At 38.8% G+C, this 20,105-nt stretch overlaps 2 protein-coding genes across 6 annotated transcripts in view; one reads left to right on the plus strand and one right to left on the minus strand.

The window, feature by feature from the left end:
- The window catches only part of NEK5 (NIMA related kinase 5), a 71,853-nt gene extending 61,909 nt beyond the window's left edge, over nucleotides 1-9,944 (plus strand). For all 4 annotated transcript variants that reach the window (XM_032611228.1, XM_032611229.1, XM_032611230.1 and 1 more), the window contains 2 exons: nucleotides 913-1,079; nucleotides 9,805-9,944. In XM_032611228.1, coding sequence (XP_032467119.1) covers nucleotides 913-1,079; nucleotides 9,805-9,863 — 226 coding nt within the window. In that variant the 3' untranslated portion in view covers nucleotides 9,864-9,944. The remainder of the gene's footprint in view (nucleotides 1-912; nucleotides 1,080-9,804) is intronic.
- ALG11 (ALG11 alpha-1,2-mannosyltransferase) lies at nucleotides 3,232-19,939 on the minus strand. Of its 2 annotated transcripts, XR_004346676.1 has the most exons (5): nucleotides 19,862-19,921; nucleotides 14,192-14,422; nucleotides 9,951-10,882; nucleotides 8,277-8,367; nucleotides 3,232-6,962 (listed from the first exon to the last, which is right to left on the minus strand). XR_004346676.1 is itself a non-coding variant. In XM_032611232.1 (4 exons), the coding sequence occupies exons 1-4, from the start codon at nucleotides 19,903-19,905 to the stop codon at nucleotides 6,691-6,693; spliced, it is 1,479 nt and encodes a 492-aa protein (XP_032467123.1). In that variant the 5' UTR covers nucleotides 19,906-19,939; the 3' UTR covers nucleotides 3,232-6,690. The 2 variants fall into 2 exon arrangements, 1 of the variants encoding a protein (XP_032467123.1); XM_032611232.1 differs by lacking the exon at nucleotides 8,277-8,367 and having other exon boundaries at nucleotides 19,862-19,939.
- Between the last annotated feature and the right edge of the window lie 166 nt (nucleotides 19,940-20,105).

A 20,105-nucleotide genomic window follows, 5' to 3' on the forward strand; every position in this document is an offset into this window, starting at 1 on the left:
CATTCCCCTTATGTTCTTGAGATAATACTGTCCTTTCAGAGCAGGGCTCCCCTCAGAGGAGTTTTAGCTCATTGTCATCACTTTTTTAAACCTCCCATTGCTTTCTTGATCCACTATATGATGGCTCCGGCTGCAGAGAACTCTGAAATATTCCTGCAAAGGTCATTTATTACCTTGAAATTGCCGAGTCCGATGATCATTTCTCAGTCCTCATCTTATGTGACTGCTCCCTCTCTCTGGAAATTCTCTGCTCCCTTGGCTTCCATAACGAACACTCTTGGTTCCTACCAGCTCCTCCTAGGTTTCTCTCCTTTGCCCCTTAAATATCTGTGATCTTTGAGATAGTTTTCTTGGTCTCTTCCCTTCTTCTTTTCTAAAAGCATCAGTGTTGCAGCCTTAGACACAATTTCAATTCCTGGTCCTAATAGTTAAGAGCTGTGAGACCTTGGGCACTTTTTTTGAACCTCTCTGAGCCCAGCTTCTTTATAAATGGATGATGATAATGTCCACCTCAAGTGTTGTTATTAGTAGAAGAAATATAGCATGTGTAAAGTGCTCCAGGGAAGTGACTGGCACATAGGAAGGGCTCAATATATGGCAGCTGTTGTATTATTTTTTTTCTTTTTTTTCTCTTCCCTCCTCTTCTTTTAAACTAAGAGTAGATGGATATTAATAAATATAATAAAAGTTATTGAACACAAATCCAGCTAAACAGAATACTAATTCTCCCAACACTGGTTGTTTATCATCCTTAGAGAAACCAGACTGATATGATAATTTATTACCTGGGTGAAAAAGCAACTTTCAAACTGGTCAAGTGTGGGTGGGGCATGAGAAGGGACACTAATTTTCACATGTATTCATTCGTGTTTTGATATCCCAAAGTTGATTTTTTACTGCTTATTATTTCAGAAATTTTGAAGAATCTGAAGATGAGTTGAGAAATGAAGTAGTAGAATCTCTGGAAAAACTCTCTACTTCCAAAGAGGCAGAAAAAAGGGAAGAGGTTTCCAGTTCCTCTAAGGATGCTGAAAAGAAAGAGGTGATAGGCATACAGAAATATGCAGAATTAAATGAAGGTTTGTAGAGTATTTTTACTCCATCTGATGACAAAATTTGTATTGTTGATGAAGACCCAGGAACATCAACCACCAGTCAAAATATACAAGTGTGATTATTGAACTTTTTCTTTTTTTTTTTTAAACATCTTTATTGGGGTATAATTGCTTTACAATGAACTTTTTCTTAAATAACAAGTTAGTATCTATTACAGTGTCTCTTTGGGAGCAGTCATAAATATACATTTATTGTAAGGGTTTTCCAGTAATCCCAAGGCTTTATTAGTTTTCTTCTCAATTTAGACAACATGACTAACTTCTGAATTAATTAAAATTAATAAAATTTAAATAATTAAAATAAAAATTTAAAAAATAATTTTAAAATTATTTAAAATTAATATTTTTACGCTAAGAAATCTTTCAGATAATATGTGTGGTTGGCAGAGTAATGTGGCTCCCCTCACCCCACATGCACCCAAAAATGTGAATATATTTTTACCTGGCAGAGGGGAATTAAGGTTGCAGATGGAATTAAGGTTGCTAATCAGCTGACCTTAAAATAGGGAGGTTATCTTGGATTATTCAGGTGGGCTCAATGTAAGCACAAGAGTCTTTGAAAGTGGAGGAGGGAGGGAAAGGAGAGAACCAGAGAGGTGGCAGCTGAGAGGGATTCAGCTTGATGCCGCTGCCTTTGAAGATGGAGGAAGGAAGGAATGCAGGCAGCCTCTAGAAGCTGGGAAAGGCAGGGCAACGGATTCACCCCTAAGGCCTGCCAAAGGAATGCAGCTCTGCCAATGCCTTGGTTTTAGCCTAGTGAAATCCACTTTAGATTTCTGACCTATGGACGTGTAAGATAATAAATTTTTGTTGTTTTAACTACGTTTGTGGTCATTTGTAACTAGTGATAGAAAACTAATATACAAACTCATTCATTTAAAATAATGAATCTGTCGTTTTATAAAACCATGACTTTGAAATTTCTTAAGGCATATTGAACATGCTTTTCTGAAGCTGATGTTGACACTTACAGGAGTAAGGAGAGGAACAAGTCATGTCAATTATGTACCAAATAATAATTTTATTGTTTCACTGAATTATTTTCTAATAGTTTCAAATGTATAGATTATAAACTTCTGGAAGGCAGGGACTATATCTGGTCTTTGTTTCTTATGATGATCTTTTTATATATAGCGCTTAGCACCATGCTAGAAATGTTTCTTAACTAAGTAAATACTAATACAATTTCCTCATTAAGACTGTAAGCCCTTTGAGGCAGGAAACTAGACTTAAACTTTTTGTATTAATTATAACAATCCCAGTGTTGAACATGTGCCTGGAGCTTAGCAGATATTTGTTGTACCTGCTGCTATGAAGGACAAGAGTGGTTGTATCTAAGTGGTAGAATTCGGCCTGAAATAGCTGGTCTATAATGAAAATAAAACTAAGTTGGCACATTGATGCATTGCTGAACCAAGTAAACAAAGATGAGGAGTGGTTGGTCAAAGTATTCCTAAGGTCTGCTTAGCATTTACATTTGGTATAATATTAAATGTGGGGCATGTTAAGTGTCAAGATTTCCCTAACTGGGATGTGTCCAGTCTTTTCTATCTTTATTTTCCTGGTGATGTCTGAGAGGCTGTTCTTCCAACTTGATGTATAGAGTACATTCTACTCTTTTAGGGCTCAGTATGGTCACATCATGAGGCTAAGAATATTTAACAATTTCTCACCATTATGTTAGTTTCAAACTAGGTAACACATGACCCTGAGGGATTGAAGCATCTTTAATTCTACAGCTCTTTTAGTGGTCAGTATATACATGTTTAATTTACTTTCAGGACATTATCTGGTTCAGACACTGAATCTGCTGGTATCATCCTCATTCTAAACAGTACCTGAAAGCATGGAAAATGAAACGTGGTTCCTGAAAAATCCCAAAGATCAATTATATACAGGAAAAAAAAAAAAAGGAATGTTTAAGGTCAGTGTTTAAGAGTAAACATAGCAGGTTTGCTCCAATAACAAGATGCTTGGCTAAAATCTCCTTTAGGTAACAGCCACCCACCCTTATCATTCATTCTAAGATTTTGAGTTCTTTGCTGTAAATTAGGAAGTATTCAATGTGATAAGTATGCATATCTGCAAGGTTTTTCAACCTGCTCCAGCCCAATTCACCTTACCTATCTTACATACACTGTCACCTTAATCATGTTCTTGAGGCCCAGTTCTGATTACTTTACTCTGGTTTTAGGCTTGGCTACATCTGTTAAATTGAAACTATTGATCAGACCTGCATATGTCTTTAGAATAAATTTTGTTAGAAAAATCATGCGTTTTGGTAACTATGTATGATATCTATCAACTTGATCATTCTTCAAATAGTACCAAGAAGAGTTATCAACCCTTAACCTCCCTTCTAAGTGTCTTGTAACAGTTACGCATGATCCGAGTGAGCACACAGCACTAGAGTGTTGGAACTGATGCTTCTCCAAAGCCAAGGGTGGCCTTAATTTGGGTCGGGAAAGAGGAATAGTGGGTGAGGTAGGGCAAATCACATGGGCATAATTTGATTCTAGTAATTTGTATAGCTTCTTGTTGTGGTTTAATGGAAGTAACTTTTTAAAAAAATTTTTATTGGAGTATAGCTGATTTACAATGTTCTGTTAGTCTCTGCTGTACAGCAAAGTGAATCAGTTATACATATACATATAGCCACTCTTTTTTAGATTCTTTTCCCATACAAGTCACGACAGAGTATTGAGTGTACTCGAGTTCCTTGTGCTATACAGTAGGTTCTTATTAGTTATCTATTTTATATATAGTAGTGTGGGAAGTAACTTTTTCATTGTACCCATTGACACATTTAGCAGACACACCTTCACGTATTTATTTATTCATATCATAGTTCTGGAGTCTAGGGCACATTTACATAATTAAATACACAAATATTCTGAAAGCACTGATAATCACACTGGCACCTATCTCATATTTTTGTCTGGAATATGACTTTGTAAAATACCCTGAAAATTATTAAAGTGTATGAAGCTCTGTAGCATTTTATATGTCTGAAATAATATTCATTAAAAAAAATCTATTAAACCTGACAACCTATTCTTGGGTACAAGAGGCAAAACAGTTTTGTTTTGCCTTTAAAAACTTTTTTCTTTCTTTAAAAAAAATTCTTGGCATGTGGAGCTTGGGAATATTAGCAGTAGATAATAAATAATTCAGAATTGGGAGACTACATGAGGGGTGTAAAGGCACTGTACTGGGAAAAGTATCTAAGATAATAAAACCACTTCTTTAGATCTTACTTAGATATAGACTTTGTACCTATTAAATCTAAATCATATTTAGATACAAATAATTACTATACAAAGAACATGTAACGTAGTTTGTTACGCACAACTGGAAATAAGAATGTGAATCACCACTGCTGTAGGTTCAAAACAGCATGTTTGGACCACTCAAAAGCAGTGTCTTACAGGAATTAACAGTCACTCAATTTCTCCAGGCAGACAGTAGCTGACATATTGCTTTGACATTCTTCATGGTATCAAGTATTCAGAAACAAACAAACATTTAACACCACATTAGGAACACTGAAAGGAAACATATATGCAAATTTTCTAGTGATAGGTTTGTGATAAATGAAAATCATTTTGAAGAAATTAGCTTAAAAAATGTTTTGTGGAATTTCAGAATCCTTTCTTCCTTTCCTATATCCTCTACTTTTGCTCTGTCCATTTCAATTTCTTTATCTTCAGTCCCATGATTTTCTTTGGGTAGATGGGTAAGGTGAGTGGACAATGGTAATAAATCGTACTTCAAAGACTAGCTATAAGATAAGAAAAAGCACCGGGCTGGGGGGGTCAGAACCCCCGGGTGGTAATCCTGATTTTGTCATTAAACAACTTTGTGATACTGACAGAATCAAAGTTCTTTAAATTGTTCCTGTCTGTAAAGTTGAAAATAAGAGAAAATTGGACTAGAGAATTTGTAGGGCTCCTTCCAGCTCCAATTTCCACCAGTTTTTCTTTTCTAAATTGAATACTCTCCAACACAAAGCTACTCTGGTGTGTCAGAACATCCTGGGACTCTGTTTTGGTGCTTTTTGATCTGATGACAGAAGATGGCCTGCAGACGAATCAATAATGTAATTGGAAGCAGATAACGAAGCTGGGTGGATTGATGAATGGACAAGAGGAGACTGGAAAGGAAAAACGTACCTCTTTCAAATGCCCATAACACAAAGGTGTATCAGACTGTGAAGGAGGTCAATTTACTGAACTAGAAGGAACTGATTATGTACGCAGAAAATGTCAAAAGTTATAGGCTCAACAGCCATATTTGCACATGTATATATTCACTTTTCCATGCTAGTTATTCAGGATAGGAGTCCTGTTAAATTATACTGGTTCCTAGTTACTGGCTTAGTAACAAGAATCTACAAAGGATCGTAATGCATTGATAAAGATAGGATTCTAGAAGACATTTACTATATATTGTTACCTTTAAAGTAACTTTTATAATTTTCAAAGTACTTTCACATACTTTCTGTGTTCCCTGTTTTCTTTACAACTATGAAAGGCAGTGAGGACAGCCATTACCATCTCCAGGTTACAGAGAAAGAAGCTGACACTCAGAACGATTAGGAAGCAGCTTTAGTGTCAAAAGGTCAGATGTTTGTAAATGATGAAGCTAAGGTCAGATCCAGCTACTCTACTGCTAGTCCAGTGCTCTTTTCAACATGCCACCTCACTATCTTACAGTGCACGATGCTGATTACAGAGACCATGTAGATGGATCCAAATATTATACCTTCAATATCGGAAAAACAACTTACCGCGATGTTCTGACTCAGACCTCTTGAATGACTTCAAAAAGCTGACTTATAGCCTCTGGGACATGAAAATGTTAAGGGATAATGAGGGGTCCAAAAAATGTACTGATAGTACTAAACATAAAACTATTTTCACAAATACCTAGTTAATGGAAAGGATTACTGGCAGTACCCTGGTCTCTACATGCCCACGCACACACATAGAGCAATCACAGTGAGCCTGTCTTTTGACTACATGCTTTTAGAACATGATTAAGTCTGCTTAAAGTTTTTGTTCTTTTAAGAGGATCATTAGATAGATTCAAAAATTTTATCCACAATATTGCTTGAATTTAAACGTACCAGAATTTTTCTGTGTTCCAAAAATGTCAAAATAATTCTAAAGTACTAATCAATTATCAATCACCCATTTTTCCCCCAATATTTCCTTTTTTCTAAAAGGAAATTCTCTTTCCTGATTTCTAAAGTGATTTGATAAATAGTATTTTAAAAATATGGATTATACCAAAATTAAGATTGTTCATTTTTTTCTTTCAGACCCATATTTTTCAGAATTTGAGACCAAACACTAGTCTAAGATTTTTATATTTAAACTATATAAGGTTACCTTTTCCACTTAGGTAATTTTGCCTGTTTCCACTGAAATAAATACCTTGGTTATATACATACTGCTGAGGGCCTTGCTTAGACTAACTTTATTACAATAGGGAATGAGTTTAGAAAAATATTAACATATGAAGGTATCTAACCATTTTATATAAAATATCTCTAGTTTGTACAGATACGGAATTACTGAAATAATTTTTCCACAGACGTTAGGAATGTCACTTCAAACTCCTGATCGGAGAATCTGCTTACAGATGCACGAGCATTGTTCCTGATTTGGAGTCTCTTTTCCGCAGACATGGAAAGAATATGGGCCATAGTCTCAGCATAGTCTTCTTCACTTTCAGCCAGAAAGCCAGTTCTCTCGCCTTGGTGAGGAACGACAATGTCGAGCTTCGGGCCCCCTGAATTGTGTGCAAGGACAATCGTGCCGGCTGCCATACACTCAACAATTCCTGAGAAACAGAAATGTCGTCTTTTAAGTTTCTGAATGTGTTCATAAGAACAAGGATGAGCAGAACCCTTTGCAAATTTTAAGATTCACGGGCGATTTAAGTAAATGTATGTCTACAAATGCACTCGTTTAACTTCCCTGGTGAAAATAATTTTAAGTTTTTTAGTCATCAAAGCTTCATAATAATGCTACTTGTCTTTACTAAAACAGACAAGTAGATAGAAGAATAGTCTATAAAAAGTAAATATACTGCAGATAATAAAGCAAAGAAGACTAGAGAATGTTATTAGCAAGATGGTAGATAGCTAGTGGATATTAAAAGATAAAAAGGGGTAAAAAAGATACCAAAACATTAAAAGTTGAATATCGGTGTTTTAATCTCATCGAAAGAAAATCTCTGCTTGTGACATTTTTCCTGATATGTGAAGCAATCCATTGGCAAAAGTGTGTATATTTTTCTTCCTATTTGTAAGATTATATTTAATGATACTCTTTTCTTTGTCAAAGACTCTCACTGCAGGCAGCGCTATTTCTTGTGCCTAAGAATGTTTCTGAAAGTTGCATCACTAATGACACTTGCCAAATTGAGTGTACAGAAAGTTTCTCACATCCTATTCAAGTTAATATCAAGCACATGTGAATGCTTTAGGGTGAGGCTGTAGTACAGAATGCATAAATTTTGTCCCCAGGAAAACTGAGACAAAGCAGGTGCTGGATGGGGTTTTTTTCCTATTCCATGAGCTGTGTTAATTCTATCTTTGGTAGGCCTTATGCTTGAATAAACCAGATGTCTAATCAATAAATTATTTTCATGCTCGGAATTTCCGGGGTTTTTTTTTTTGTTTTTTTAGAATTTCAGGTTTTTGTACTCTAGCACAGGTTGGTCTTATTTCTTACTGTAAGAAAACTTAACAGCAATGTGATTTAAGGTTTTGTTGTGTTTTTTAAGAGGGGGATGTGAGTGATTTAATTCATGGGTACTTTTAGAACCTGAAAGATAATCCCATTGCCTTTATTTTTCTAATTAAAGAATTCCTAAATAATTTGAAAATATAAAATATTCCTGAATTAGAAAAAAAAGGTATCAAAAACAAAATGTTCAAATTACAGCATTAGGACAAAACAGGAAAAAAGTAAGCCATCTTCGTGAGGCACACTAAGTAAGGCTGGTGCTTCTGTTACTGCCTGAATTTCTGGCAAATCTGAGACAACTGTGTGCCGCCCAATAGCAGTGCTGAACTAAATGAAAGTTTTGATTAGTTTCTGCCAAATGATGTAGGTGAGGATATAAATTATTCTAGCCAGCCTTTCTTACCCATGTTTCTAGAGAGAACTAAGCCCTTCAGAAAATGATTTGGTTTACTGTTTTCTTACTTCTCCAAAGGATGGTACAGGCTGATATCATCCTAGATGCACAGGAGAGAAGTTAAATCATTAACAACTGTTTCTGCAACACGGGTGAAATCTCTACAGAATTTTCTGCTAATGCTTTAATTTGAACTCTTATTTGAAAAATATGGATTACACCATAATATTCCGTTCCGGGCTGGATACCGTTCCTCTGTACTTTCTTGGAGACTTTGACCTAATCAATTTTACCCTCTCCCTCTACTTCTCCCTCTCTACTGGCCCCTTCCTATCAGCCCTTAAGCTAGCTCAAACTCGTAAGAACAAAGTCTCTGTGAGGGTGTACACACACACACACACACACACACACACACACACACCCGCTCTCCAGGTCACAAGTCCGCCCCTGGCTCGTGTCTCTCCTTCCATCTCCCTCTCACAGATAACTCAGGGCCCGCGTAGGCTGCGCTCAGCGCTCCACTCGCCCCCCACCAGTGACCCTCACGCCCACTCCTCCGTCGACACTGCTCTCGCCCAGGTCGCCCCCCATGCCCTCATCTTGCCAGTATCTGGTTAGCACTGGAACCTGTCGCCCTTTCCCTTCTTCCCTAAACCCTCACTTCCCTTGGTTTCCATGACTCTGCCTGGTTTCCTTCCTTCTCCTTCACTGGCTACCCTTCTGCCAACTTGTGGCCTCTCACTGTTCTCAGCCTTTTGCACTACCGGCCTCCTGTTGCTCTACAGACTCCCCTTAGGCCACCCCGTCCACATGCACATCCACGCCCACCGGGCTGCAGTACCCACCCGGACAACTCTGCAGCCTGTATTCCTGGGCCAGCTCCCTCTCCTTACTTCAGACTCACACGTACGAGGCCCGCTGGACACACACACGTCCCTCAGCCAATTCTACTCCACGTGCTCGAAACTCAGCCCCTCACTGCCTCTGCTCTTGGAGGCCTCTGTGGGTGAAAGCCACCACCATTCACATGGCTGTCCAAACTGAACACCTGAGGCCATTCCAGTAATGAGCACACAATCAATAAAAGAACTGAAAGGTTCTTCTGAGGAGCCTACCTGGAGACAGGGGTTCTCGGCCTTTGATGCACAACAGAATCACCTGAGGGGCTTTCCCACAACACCTCCACCTGGGCCCACCCAGAGATTCTGATGTGGCTCCTCAGTGGGATTAGCGTGAGGCCCAGGAATCTGAGCCAGCACATCGATGGGGTTAGGTGGGGAGAGAAAATACAGCAGTTAAGAGCAGAGGCTGTCTGAATTCGAATCTGGGCTCCATCTCTTACTGTGTGACTGAACTTAGGCAAGGTCTAAACCCTCTCTGTGTTTGAGTTTACAAAATGGAAATAATCATAATACCTATTAAGTGACGTTCCAGAGAGAGTTAAATCAGATAATACTTGTAAAGACCTTGCGAATGACCGCCACACAGTGAGTGGTCAAGAAACATTAGCTATTATTATTGATTATATGTTTTACAGGGTCTCAAATGAGGAAAGCACACTTGGTGGACTCGGGGAAGAGACTGAGGACTTGCTGAAAACTTCCGGAATATTATCATTTTATCAAAATCACCTAAAATGTATATATCATGGCACCAAACAAGTTGTTTACAGGACAAACTCACCAATCCCAAAATGCTCGTTCCACATGGTATGCAGACCAACTGTTGCTTCAGACAAGTAATTCTTTAATTCATCAAATGGAATGTTTATTTTAAATTCCACATCTTCTTGAACTCCTAGGTCCTCAGAAAGCCTTCTCAGTTGGTTTACCCTAAGTTCATCGTCTTGGTTACGACAGCCTCCAATGAGGACAAGTTTAAGTGGAGGAAGTGACTCAGCCTCCTTTTTATTCAGCAATTTAGCAAAGGCTCTGATCTGCAAAGGATGATTCTTTTCAGGCCTGAACTGGCCAATCGAAACCAGTAAATGTCCTGAGGTTGTCTTCTCCTTGTGTAAGGGAATGTCCAGAAATGTCCGCACATCACAAGGTGGATAAACAATATTAGTGCAATTCCCAACCTTCCACAGTGAGAGAATATGGTTTAGCGTCCAAGTAGAATTGACCATGACGACATCACTGCAAGAACCAGCAAGCCCATATATAAAAGCAAATAGATAGTAGTAGATAAGCTTTACTTTGCTGAGAAAAGGATTCCTGGTGATGAAGGCTGCATTGTTAAATCTGACATTTTGATTCTTCACTACAGAGAGCATGTCCGTGCTGATGGTGGGATAATGAACATAGCTTCCAACTCGGCAACGGCCTAAATACCTAAAGAGAGGAAGCGTGAAAGCATAGCCCATAGAATCGATGTAAACATCGGGAACACACTGCATCAGAGCTTCCCAGCCAAGAAAAATGGATCCCAGACTTTGGCCCAGCAGTGTGAAATGAGGATAGAGTGAATCTTCCACAAGGTAGCGCTTCCTTAATAAAACAAACTTCACTGGGCACGTTAATCTGATGTTAAATCTTCTGAAAGCACCTTCCAGTATCTGTTGACCACTGACATCAGCATCACCAGTATAAACAACATAAACTGCTTCAGGATACCTAAAACAGAATGTAACAGTTAAGAATTTCATTAGTTTAGGTTAAAATCAGTTTAGGTTGTAGATAATTATTTTCTCACAATCATAAAGCAGCTTATTTTTAGACTAAAAAAATGTTTTCCACTGTTTTTTACTGACTCCACTCTCTCCTGGGTCTTCCACTGCCCTACAACTAAAATGTCAGTCCTCCAAAGGAGACTTCTAGTTCTTTGCTTTTCCCTTCACTAAGAGTTTCCCTCCAGCAGACATCAACAAAATTACTTATTTATAAATGAGACATTTTCATTTTTAAGACGTCTTCAAAAATTTTGACAACTTTCTCAGCATTATAATGGCAATGAAATATTAATAAAATATTCATAAACAAGAGTTAAAATTCACTAAAGGTATCTTTAGATAGGATCATAAATGCTAAAGCATTAGTGTTTTTAATCTGAGAAATGCACAAAGGTCTTAAGCTAACCTTGTGCCTGCATCTCAATTAGATATAATTATAATGGAAATATGGAAAAGTACATTCTTATGATTTTAACACTTTGGCCTCACTCTGGCTGTGTTTATAATTATTCTCTGAGTCATATAGAACATTTATTAACTTACCTAGTGTGAGCTACTAGGTTCTACAGAATAAGGGATGATGGAGAGTCTTTATCCTCAAGGAGCTCAGTCCAGTGGAGAGAACAGATATATAAACAAATAACGTGCTGTGTACTGATGAAGACCCCAGGATGCTGTGATGTCTAAAGGATGAGCATCTAATCACTCCTCCCTAGCCCCCCTCCGAGCAACTAGATTGAGCCTTTTAAAATGTAAAAAGGATAGTCATCTATGGCAGCTTAAAGATGGCCACAAAATCTTTGACACTTTTCCCGTTGAGAGGTGGATCTATGTCCCCTCCCCTGGAGTAACAGTGGGCTCTTGACTGCTTTTACCAATAGAATATGGCAAAAGTGACATTGTGCCAGTTTCTGGACCCAGACTCTAAGAGACTGGCACCTTTCTACTTCACTCTAAGGGGAGACAGCTGTCATGTAAGAAGTCCTGCTGTCCTGAGACAGCCATGTTGTGTGCAAGCCCAAGCTAGTCACACGGAGAAGCTGCTTGGTAACAGAGATGCCTGACCCAGTCATTCCTGGCCAGGAACCAGATCTGTGAGGGAAGAAGCCTTCCGACAACTCCAGCCCCAGCTGCCATCTAACTGCAACAGTTTGAGCGTGAAGGATTCCAAACAGGGCCTGTCAACTTCGAAACTCCGAGAAATAATAATAAATTTTTGTTTTAAGCCATTCAATTTGGGGTGGTTTATTAAGCAGCAGTAGATAAGCAGAATATCTGTTTAAAAACCCTCATATGGTTTTCCACAGCACTTGGAATAAAGTCTAAACTCCTCACCCTGCTCGCTCAAGCCCTGCGTACTGGGCGCCGCCTCCCTCTGGAACCCCCCTGCCCCCCAACTCTCTCACTTGCTCAGCAGGGTTCAGCCAAACTGGATTCCCTTCTATGAACAAGCCAGGCTCCTTCCAGTCTTAGGGGACTTGCAGCAGTTGCTCCCTCTGCTTTGAATTCTTTTCTCACCCTCACTGTCTTTTCATAAAGTGAGCAGGAAAGCGTATGTTTAGAACATGGGCTCTAGGAACTCAGTTCCCCTGTCTGTCAAATGAGGATAACAGTAACAACCTCGCTAGGTTGTAATGGGGACTGAGTCACCTAACCCATGTGAAACACTTCAAACCACGCCCGGCAGACAGTAAAAGGTCAGTAAACGTCAGCTATTTTTGTCGGTCAGAATTTAGTTGTGCTATTTCCTCAGAGATTGTACCTAATTTACTCAGTCTAAAGGGTGGAGTCACTCTCATATTACCCTATTTGAATTTCTTATATAACACTTCTCACCATTTGATATTTTCCGTTTATTATCTTGTCTCTCTCTCAACTGAAATCTAAGATCCATAAGAGGGACTTGATCTATCTTGTTCACCATTTAAATTCAACCCCTTAGAACACTGCTTGATATTGGTTGGCCAAAAAGTTGGTTCGGGGTTTTCACAAGATGTTACAGAGAAACCCGAGCGAACTTTTTGGCCAATCCAATACATAGCAGGTCCTCCCCGCTTCCCCCACTCCCCAAATATAGGGAGATTGAATGAAAAGTGTACTGTAGCTTATGCTGAGTCAGGAAAGACTTGTAGGACTTACCTAAGGAGAAAAAGGTTATTTCAGAAAAAAAGGAACACTAGATGGAAAGGCAAGGAATCTTGAGAGGGCGTGATGCCCCTAGGTCAGTATGCTGGAGCAAAGTATGTGTGAGGGGACTGGAGGGATGAGAAACAAAATGTGGCAGGAGCAAGATGAAAACGTATCTTCTACGTCATACTAATTATTTGGATTTTTTTTTCTCATCAGTCAGGTAGAGGAGGAATAGGGGTTGCTGGGGAGTGTGAGTACAGATATCATGAAACTTGACCACTGCCCTCAAGGGTAATCTAGAGACAAGGCTAATGCAGTGTTATGAGAAGGAAAGAACAGTATGGACTACAGTAGGAAGGCTTCAAGGAGGTGGGAACTAAGCTGGGATTTAAGACAATTCTCTGGATTTAGGCAGTTACGGGAGATGGCAGAGGATACATAGGGATGGTGGCTAGAAGCCAAGAAGGGCCAAGAATGTAGAAATGCAGAGCTAAGGGCATTACGTGGGAAGACTCTGAAACTGAATGAAGGGCGTGTGCCAGGAAGTAGGGTCGCCATGGAAGGATAATAGTTTTCCTCATATAATGAAACAATAATGAAACCTGTATTTTGCTGTGCCTTTTCTTTTCTTGTGGGATAGGGGTGGGGAGAAGGAAGCCTAGAACATTAAAAGATGTGTAACACCAAATTCTTTCTAACATGGTAACTTACTTAAGACTATCCAAATGATAATGATATCAAAATCAGAATCAAATAGATGCTTTCAGAGAGATTATTTCCTGTGTGCCACCATTGACTGAAAGTATTCAGGTTTAAAGTGCTTCACAGTACTTGGTATATTTCTGTTTATTATTCAATCTCTTCTCCACATACTCTCTCAAGTTATCCCCACTAAATTATGCCATAAAAGGGCAGATACTTCCCCTTTCTGTTTCTTTATCTTATCAAGTAAAATGCAGTAGCATATTGTAAGACAGGTTGGCATATGAGCAGTGTTTCCTTACTGAAGAATAGTTTAAAAAAGGAATTCCTGGCTATGACTAGAGAAAGATACATTCTGGGTGATGATTTTTTACAAAAATAGTAACAATATACCAAATTGTTAAGAAAGATGCATACCTACTTTTTCTGCAGAGCCCTTAAGGCACACCATAACACTCTTTCTCCTCCTCCGCCAGCGTTGCAGTAGGGATGGAAAAATGCAATCACTGTTCGATTTTTCCCAGTTTTGCTAGCTGAGCCCGACTTTTTCTTTCTCTGTAGCAGCAGTCGGATTCCCCAAAGGACAATGAGTAGACACACACATAAAACTCCACATACAATTAGCCCAGGGAATAATAATGAATAAAAAAACCTGAAATGAGAGAGAAAGGGGGGTGAAAATGGATATAATGCCCATTAAAAAAAGGCTACAAATTAAAGTCTACTTTCACATAACTGCTTTATATATTAGCAGCAAAGAAAATTTTTATAGCTTGTGAGTCTAACAAAATACTCAGTTATTAAAATTCTAATGCTACAAAATATCTAATGTCAAAAGTGCAGGTCCCCTTTAATTACACAGCATGTTGGCAATTCAACGTACTTTTTCTTTTTAATCAGCAGTAAAAATCAATGTTGAGCCACCTTTCTCCTAACTCAGTATATGTGTTAAGGGATTAAAATAAATTTAATTATTAACCTAAACAAGATATGACTGGGAAAGGCATCTGACCCTCAAAATGACAGTATGTAATCCAAAGAAATATTCCATAGTCAATATTCCACAGCTAAAAGTTTGGTGAGACACTAAATCATCTTTATTATCTCACTTTGCCTCAAGCAGAATTTTTTTCCTTTCTCTTTTTTTTTTTGGCCTTGCCATGCGGCTTGTGGGATCTTAGTTCCCCAACCAGGGATTGAACCCTTACTCCTGCAGTGGAAGCTCAGAGTCTTTTTTTTTTTTTTTTTAACATCTTTATTGGGGTATAATTGCTTTACAATGGTGTGTTAGTTTCTGCTTTATAACAAAGTGAATCAGCTATACATATACATATGCTCCCATGTGTCTTCCCTCTTGCGTCTCCCTCCCTCCCACTCTCCCCCTCCCACCCCTCCAGGCTGTCCCAAAGCCCCGAGCTAATATCCCTGTGCCTTGTGGCTGCTTCCCCCTAGCTATCTACCTTACTACGTTTGTTAGTGTGTATATGTCCATGACTCTCTCTCGCCCTGTCAAAACTCACCCTTCCCCCTCCCCATATCCTCAAGTCCGTTCTCCAGTAGGTCTGCGCCTCTATTCCTGTCTTATCCCTAGGTTCTTCATGACATTTTTTTCCTTTAAATTCAGCTCAGAGTCTTAATCGCTGGATGGCCAGGGAACTCCCAAGTAGAAAAATTTTTGAGGGAAGGGGAATGGAGCTTAGATTTTTCCAGTTCAATTCTGAGTTTTGCATCTGATCTCTTTACATGACCCTGAAACCACTGTCTTCCCATGTGCCTCACTCCCAGTCACTGCTGCAAGGTTCTCTATTACTGCCAGGTCGACTGAGGCTCTGCAAAGGACCCAGGCCTGTTCACCACCATATCCCAATGCCTAGCATCATACCTGGCTGAGAAGGCAGTCAAAAAACATTTGTTGACTGAATACAAAATTTTATTACATCCTCAGATGTCTTTATTTGGGGGGGGGGCGGTGTTTCTATACGACAAATGTGTCATACTGAAATGCAAGACTTTTAATAATAGAAACCGTTATCTTGGCTTTCTCACAACCTTATGAAACAGTACTTCATGTGCGTAAGAATTTTTTTTTAACATCTTTACTGGAGTATAATTGCTTTACAATGGTGTGTTAGTTTCTCCTCAGATGTCTCTTAAATTATGTTAAATTGTTTTTTCAAGGTATGGTTTTCTTATAGGGTTGGCTAATATGGCTGGTACCTAACAATTTTTTTTAATACGCTGCCTACCCTTTATAAAGGATTTGAGGGGCCTACAAGACATAAAAACAATAAAATACTAAAACTTAAATAATGAAAAGTCAAGACCAGGGAACGTATATGGTTAAAGTATGTTGGGGCGTGGGGAGGGGACTGGAGACGGGGGTGGAGGGCACAGAGATGCAGGCTCTAAATTTGAACACAGTAGTGAACAGCAGATTGGGTTCTGGGCTGCTTAGTGACCAAACCAAATAGGGGGATATTCTGTGTAGTTACATGGTTTTCATTGTCCCTAAGTAGAAAACATACAAATTCTTTAGAGGAATAAATATTTTATTGATATTTAGTTTTGAAATAAATTTCTCATGCGGGATTTCCTATTGTGAACAAGTCCATTACTTGATGATTTGGTCTCAGGACACCTTTATAAATCTTAAAAACTGCTGAGGACTCCATCCAGTTTTTGTTTACATCAGGTTTCTCAACCACAGCACTACTGACATTTTGGACCAGATAATTCTTTGTTGTGTGCATTAGAGAATGTTTAACTGCATCCCTGGTCTTGACACACTGGATGCCAGGAGCATCCTCCCAAACAGGACAATCAAAAATATCTTGAGACGCTGCCAAATGTCCTGCAGGGGCAAAATCACCTGACTGAGAACCACTGTTACACTGATAATATCTACCAATATTTAACATATTAGACATTAAAAATGAGAAACTTTTTAAAAATTATGAATCCATTAAAGAAAGAAATCCATTATATAACATAAACATATTTTTATTTTAAAAAACTTATGTTTTCTAAACCAAAAAAAGTAGTAAGGAGGGTGTCATTGTTTTTAATGTCTGGCTTAACAGAAAACAGTGGCTTCTCATATGTGCTTCTGCATTCAATCTGTAACAATATGTTGTTCTGGTTCAAGTATACGAAGAAAACCCAGGCTCACTCACATATGTAGCAGGAAAAGAGAGGAGTATTTTTAAATGGCCTATTCTGGCTACTAATACTCTTCTGTAATACTATACCAAATTAGACAAGTGGCAATTTCTTAACAGTCAATTGCAACATGGAATCTGAAACCCTATCAATGCCCTTTCCATGCTCTGTTACACTGAAATCTATTGGTTTATCTTGCCCTTTGAATGGAACTTTTCTGTATGTGTGATTTTGTAACACTGTGACTTATTTGGGCAATATTGGTTCACGAGTAATGTAGAGTTTCCAAATGTTGACACATTTCTTTATACAATACCCCAAAAATCACATTTGTTAAGATTACTACCCATCTCATCAGAAAATCTCTCTTAAGTATTGGAAAATGGTCAAGGTCAGAATGGCAGATACAAGTTTCCCAAAATTCTTTCACTTGAAAACTCAAACTTTATCATTAGCAACAAATTCTGTCACTTGTTTTCTTTGTTTCTGTTTTTTTTTGGCCGCACACACAGCTTCCGGGATCCCCAACCAGGGATTGAACCTGTGGCCCCTGCGGTGGATGCGCAGAGTTCTAACCACTGGACTGCCAGGGAATTCCCAGTCACTTGTTTTCTTTGAAGTGACAGGGTCAATCATTCATTTTCAAGAAAATATCTACTAAATACCCAAGTCAGTTTGTCTGTCAGTCGGTCTTTCAAATAAAAACTGTGTCCTGTAAAAAGTAGGTGTCTAATTCAACTTGCAATGTAGACAATCATACTAGAGGTTTTCCTTGAGATAATCATTTTACTTCGGTATGTCGAAGTGCTTTATGTGTTCCCCCATTTTGTCATACAGAATATTAAAAAGATATGTACCCGGGCTTCCCTGGTGGCGCAGTGGTTGAGAGTCCGCCTGCCGATGCAGGGGACACGGGTTCGTGCCCCGGTCTGGGAAGATCCCACATGCTGCGGAGCGGCTGGGCCTGTGAGCCATGGCCGCTAAGCCAGCGCGTCCAGAGCCTGTGCTCCGCAATGGGAGAGGCCACAACAGTGAGAGGCCCGCATACCGCAAAAACAAAAACAAACAAAAAAAGATATGTACTCAAAGGTTGAGATTTAAGAAAATTAATAATTTTTACTGCTTCATCAAGGACATTCTTAAGAAAAACTGGCTTTAGCAAGTGCATGGAGGTGAAACACAATGACTACTAGTACAGTTTGATGTCACTGCCTTGATTTGTGCTAAGTAACAGTTTTATCCACCATTACTTTTGCACTATCAGTGCAAATGTCAACAAAATGAAAGAGGCAAACGTTATCCCAACATTATTATAAAAATAATTTTGACCTTGAGGACCCACTGAAAGGGTCTTGGGGATTTGCAGGGGTCTATGGACCACACTTTAAGAACCACTGCTGTAAAGGATGAAGAGAGCTTGACAGAAGTGGTAAGATTGGCCACTTAATGTTTGGAATATATCAGTTCATAAAAGCCGTATTATCTTGGATAGTTAGCTTTCTCAGGACAAGACAAAAAGTCTGTTTAATTTAAAATGTAGCTGACTCACAGAATCCAAAGATTTTTATGACATTTCCTTCAAATGACTTAAGTGGGAAAATAAATGTGATAGGATTTTCAAACTGATCTATTCAACTGAAAATCAGAAAAAAAAAATCATATTAATGACTAAAATTGAGCCAGTCCTTTGTTTTGAGTCTCTTAGTTTCAAAGATACACATACAGGTTCTATAAAGAAATTTATTAAACATCCTACAGTACTTGCACATCAAAATTAACCATTTTAGAATTTGTTTAAATATAACTAAAATGTGTGCCATTAAATATTTACTCATATTTAAACACAAGACTTTGAAAAGGTAACTGTAATCAACAGTGAATCATTCCATTCAGCAAACTTTTATTTAGTCATTATTATGTGCAAAGCAGGGAGTTCGGGATATTTCAAATGGCAGGGAAGAATATGAACGCTCTGAAAATACTTTCCTGTTCCAATGATTTAAATAATCATTACAGAACTTGAGTAGAGGGGGCAATAATGAAGAAATAATACCTGAATTTCGGAGAGAATACATATACACTGCTATTCAGGATGCTATCGTATTAATGATAAAATTTCAACCTGAACAAAAATATGTAGGTGTTAAAAGAGCTGTGTAGGTAGAATATACTAGGTCTTCTGTTTTACTAGTGTAAGTCAACACATGTAAAATACAGCAGTATTACAACAACAAATGTGGAAAAAAGGTCTGGGAGTTTTTTCACCAAAATGTTAACAATTGTTCTCTCTGGATGGTAGCATTCCTGGAGACTTCTGTTTTGCTCATTTATTTCCTAACTTTTTTACAAGAAACAACGTATTACCTATGCAATGACGACAAGGTAGAAATATTTTATATAACTATTCTTACATCAATCAGAAAAGAAATCAATGGAAAATCAAGAAGAGGATTCAACATAAACTTGACATTTAAATGACATATGCTAACAATGACAGTTCTGGTGAGTGAAAGAAGACAAACTAAGACAAGAAAAAGGAAGACCCGGTTTCTTCTTCACCAAAAAGAACATGATAGATTGGAAAATGATTCGTGGCTCAATCATAAAGGAAAATGAGGAATGAATGCGAATAACTTATGACAGACGAATAGGAGTGCGAATAAGAGAAAGAAAAAGCTAAAGCCGGGAGGGAAACTCGAGCCCTCAGCCAGCAGTGGGGCAGGGAAAGAAAACGCGGTAAACTGAGTCTTTAACGCAGCCTCTTTGTCTATCTAGAAGACCCCAAAGGGAGAGGAAACGGTCACTGGACTTGAGAAAATAGCTTAGATTCGTGACAAGGAAAGCCCTTCCTCTCAAACATTAGTCGCACTGGGAGGACAAATACAACTGCGGCACGGAAAACGCCTGCGAGCCCACACCACCCGCTCCTCACCTCAATAACTCGCCCAAGCACCAACCACTTGCGGCGACCGCCATCTTCCGCCGACCCACGATCTCCGGAAGCGCTTCGTTGTTCCTCTTCTCTATTGGCTCCTGAGGAAACGTGTGGTCACCCCCGCTCACACAGGGGCGATTGTGCATTTCAATTGGTTGCTGGTCGTAGCTTCACACGGCCTTCCAGCCAATAGAATCTCCCGCGGGGGTGGAGAAGTTTTCGGCGTGGCGTACTCTGGCCC

The sequence above is a fragment of the Phocoena sinus genome, chromosome 18 (genome assembly GCF_008692025.1).
Source record: "Phocoena sinus isolate mPhoSin1 chromosome 18, mPhoSin1.pri, whole genome shotgun sequence".
Taxonomy (NCBI): domain Eukaryota; kingdom Metazoa; phylum Chordata; class Mammalia; order Artiodactyla; family Phocoenidae; genus Phocoena; species Phocoena sinus.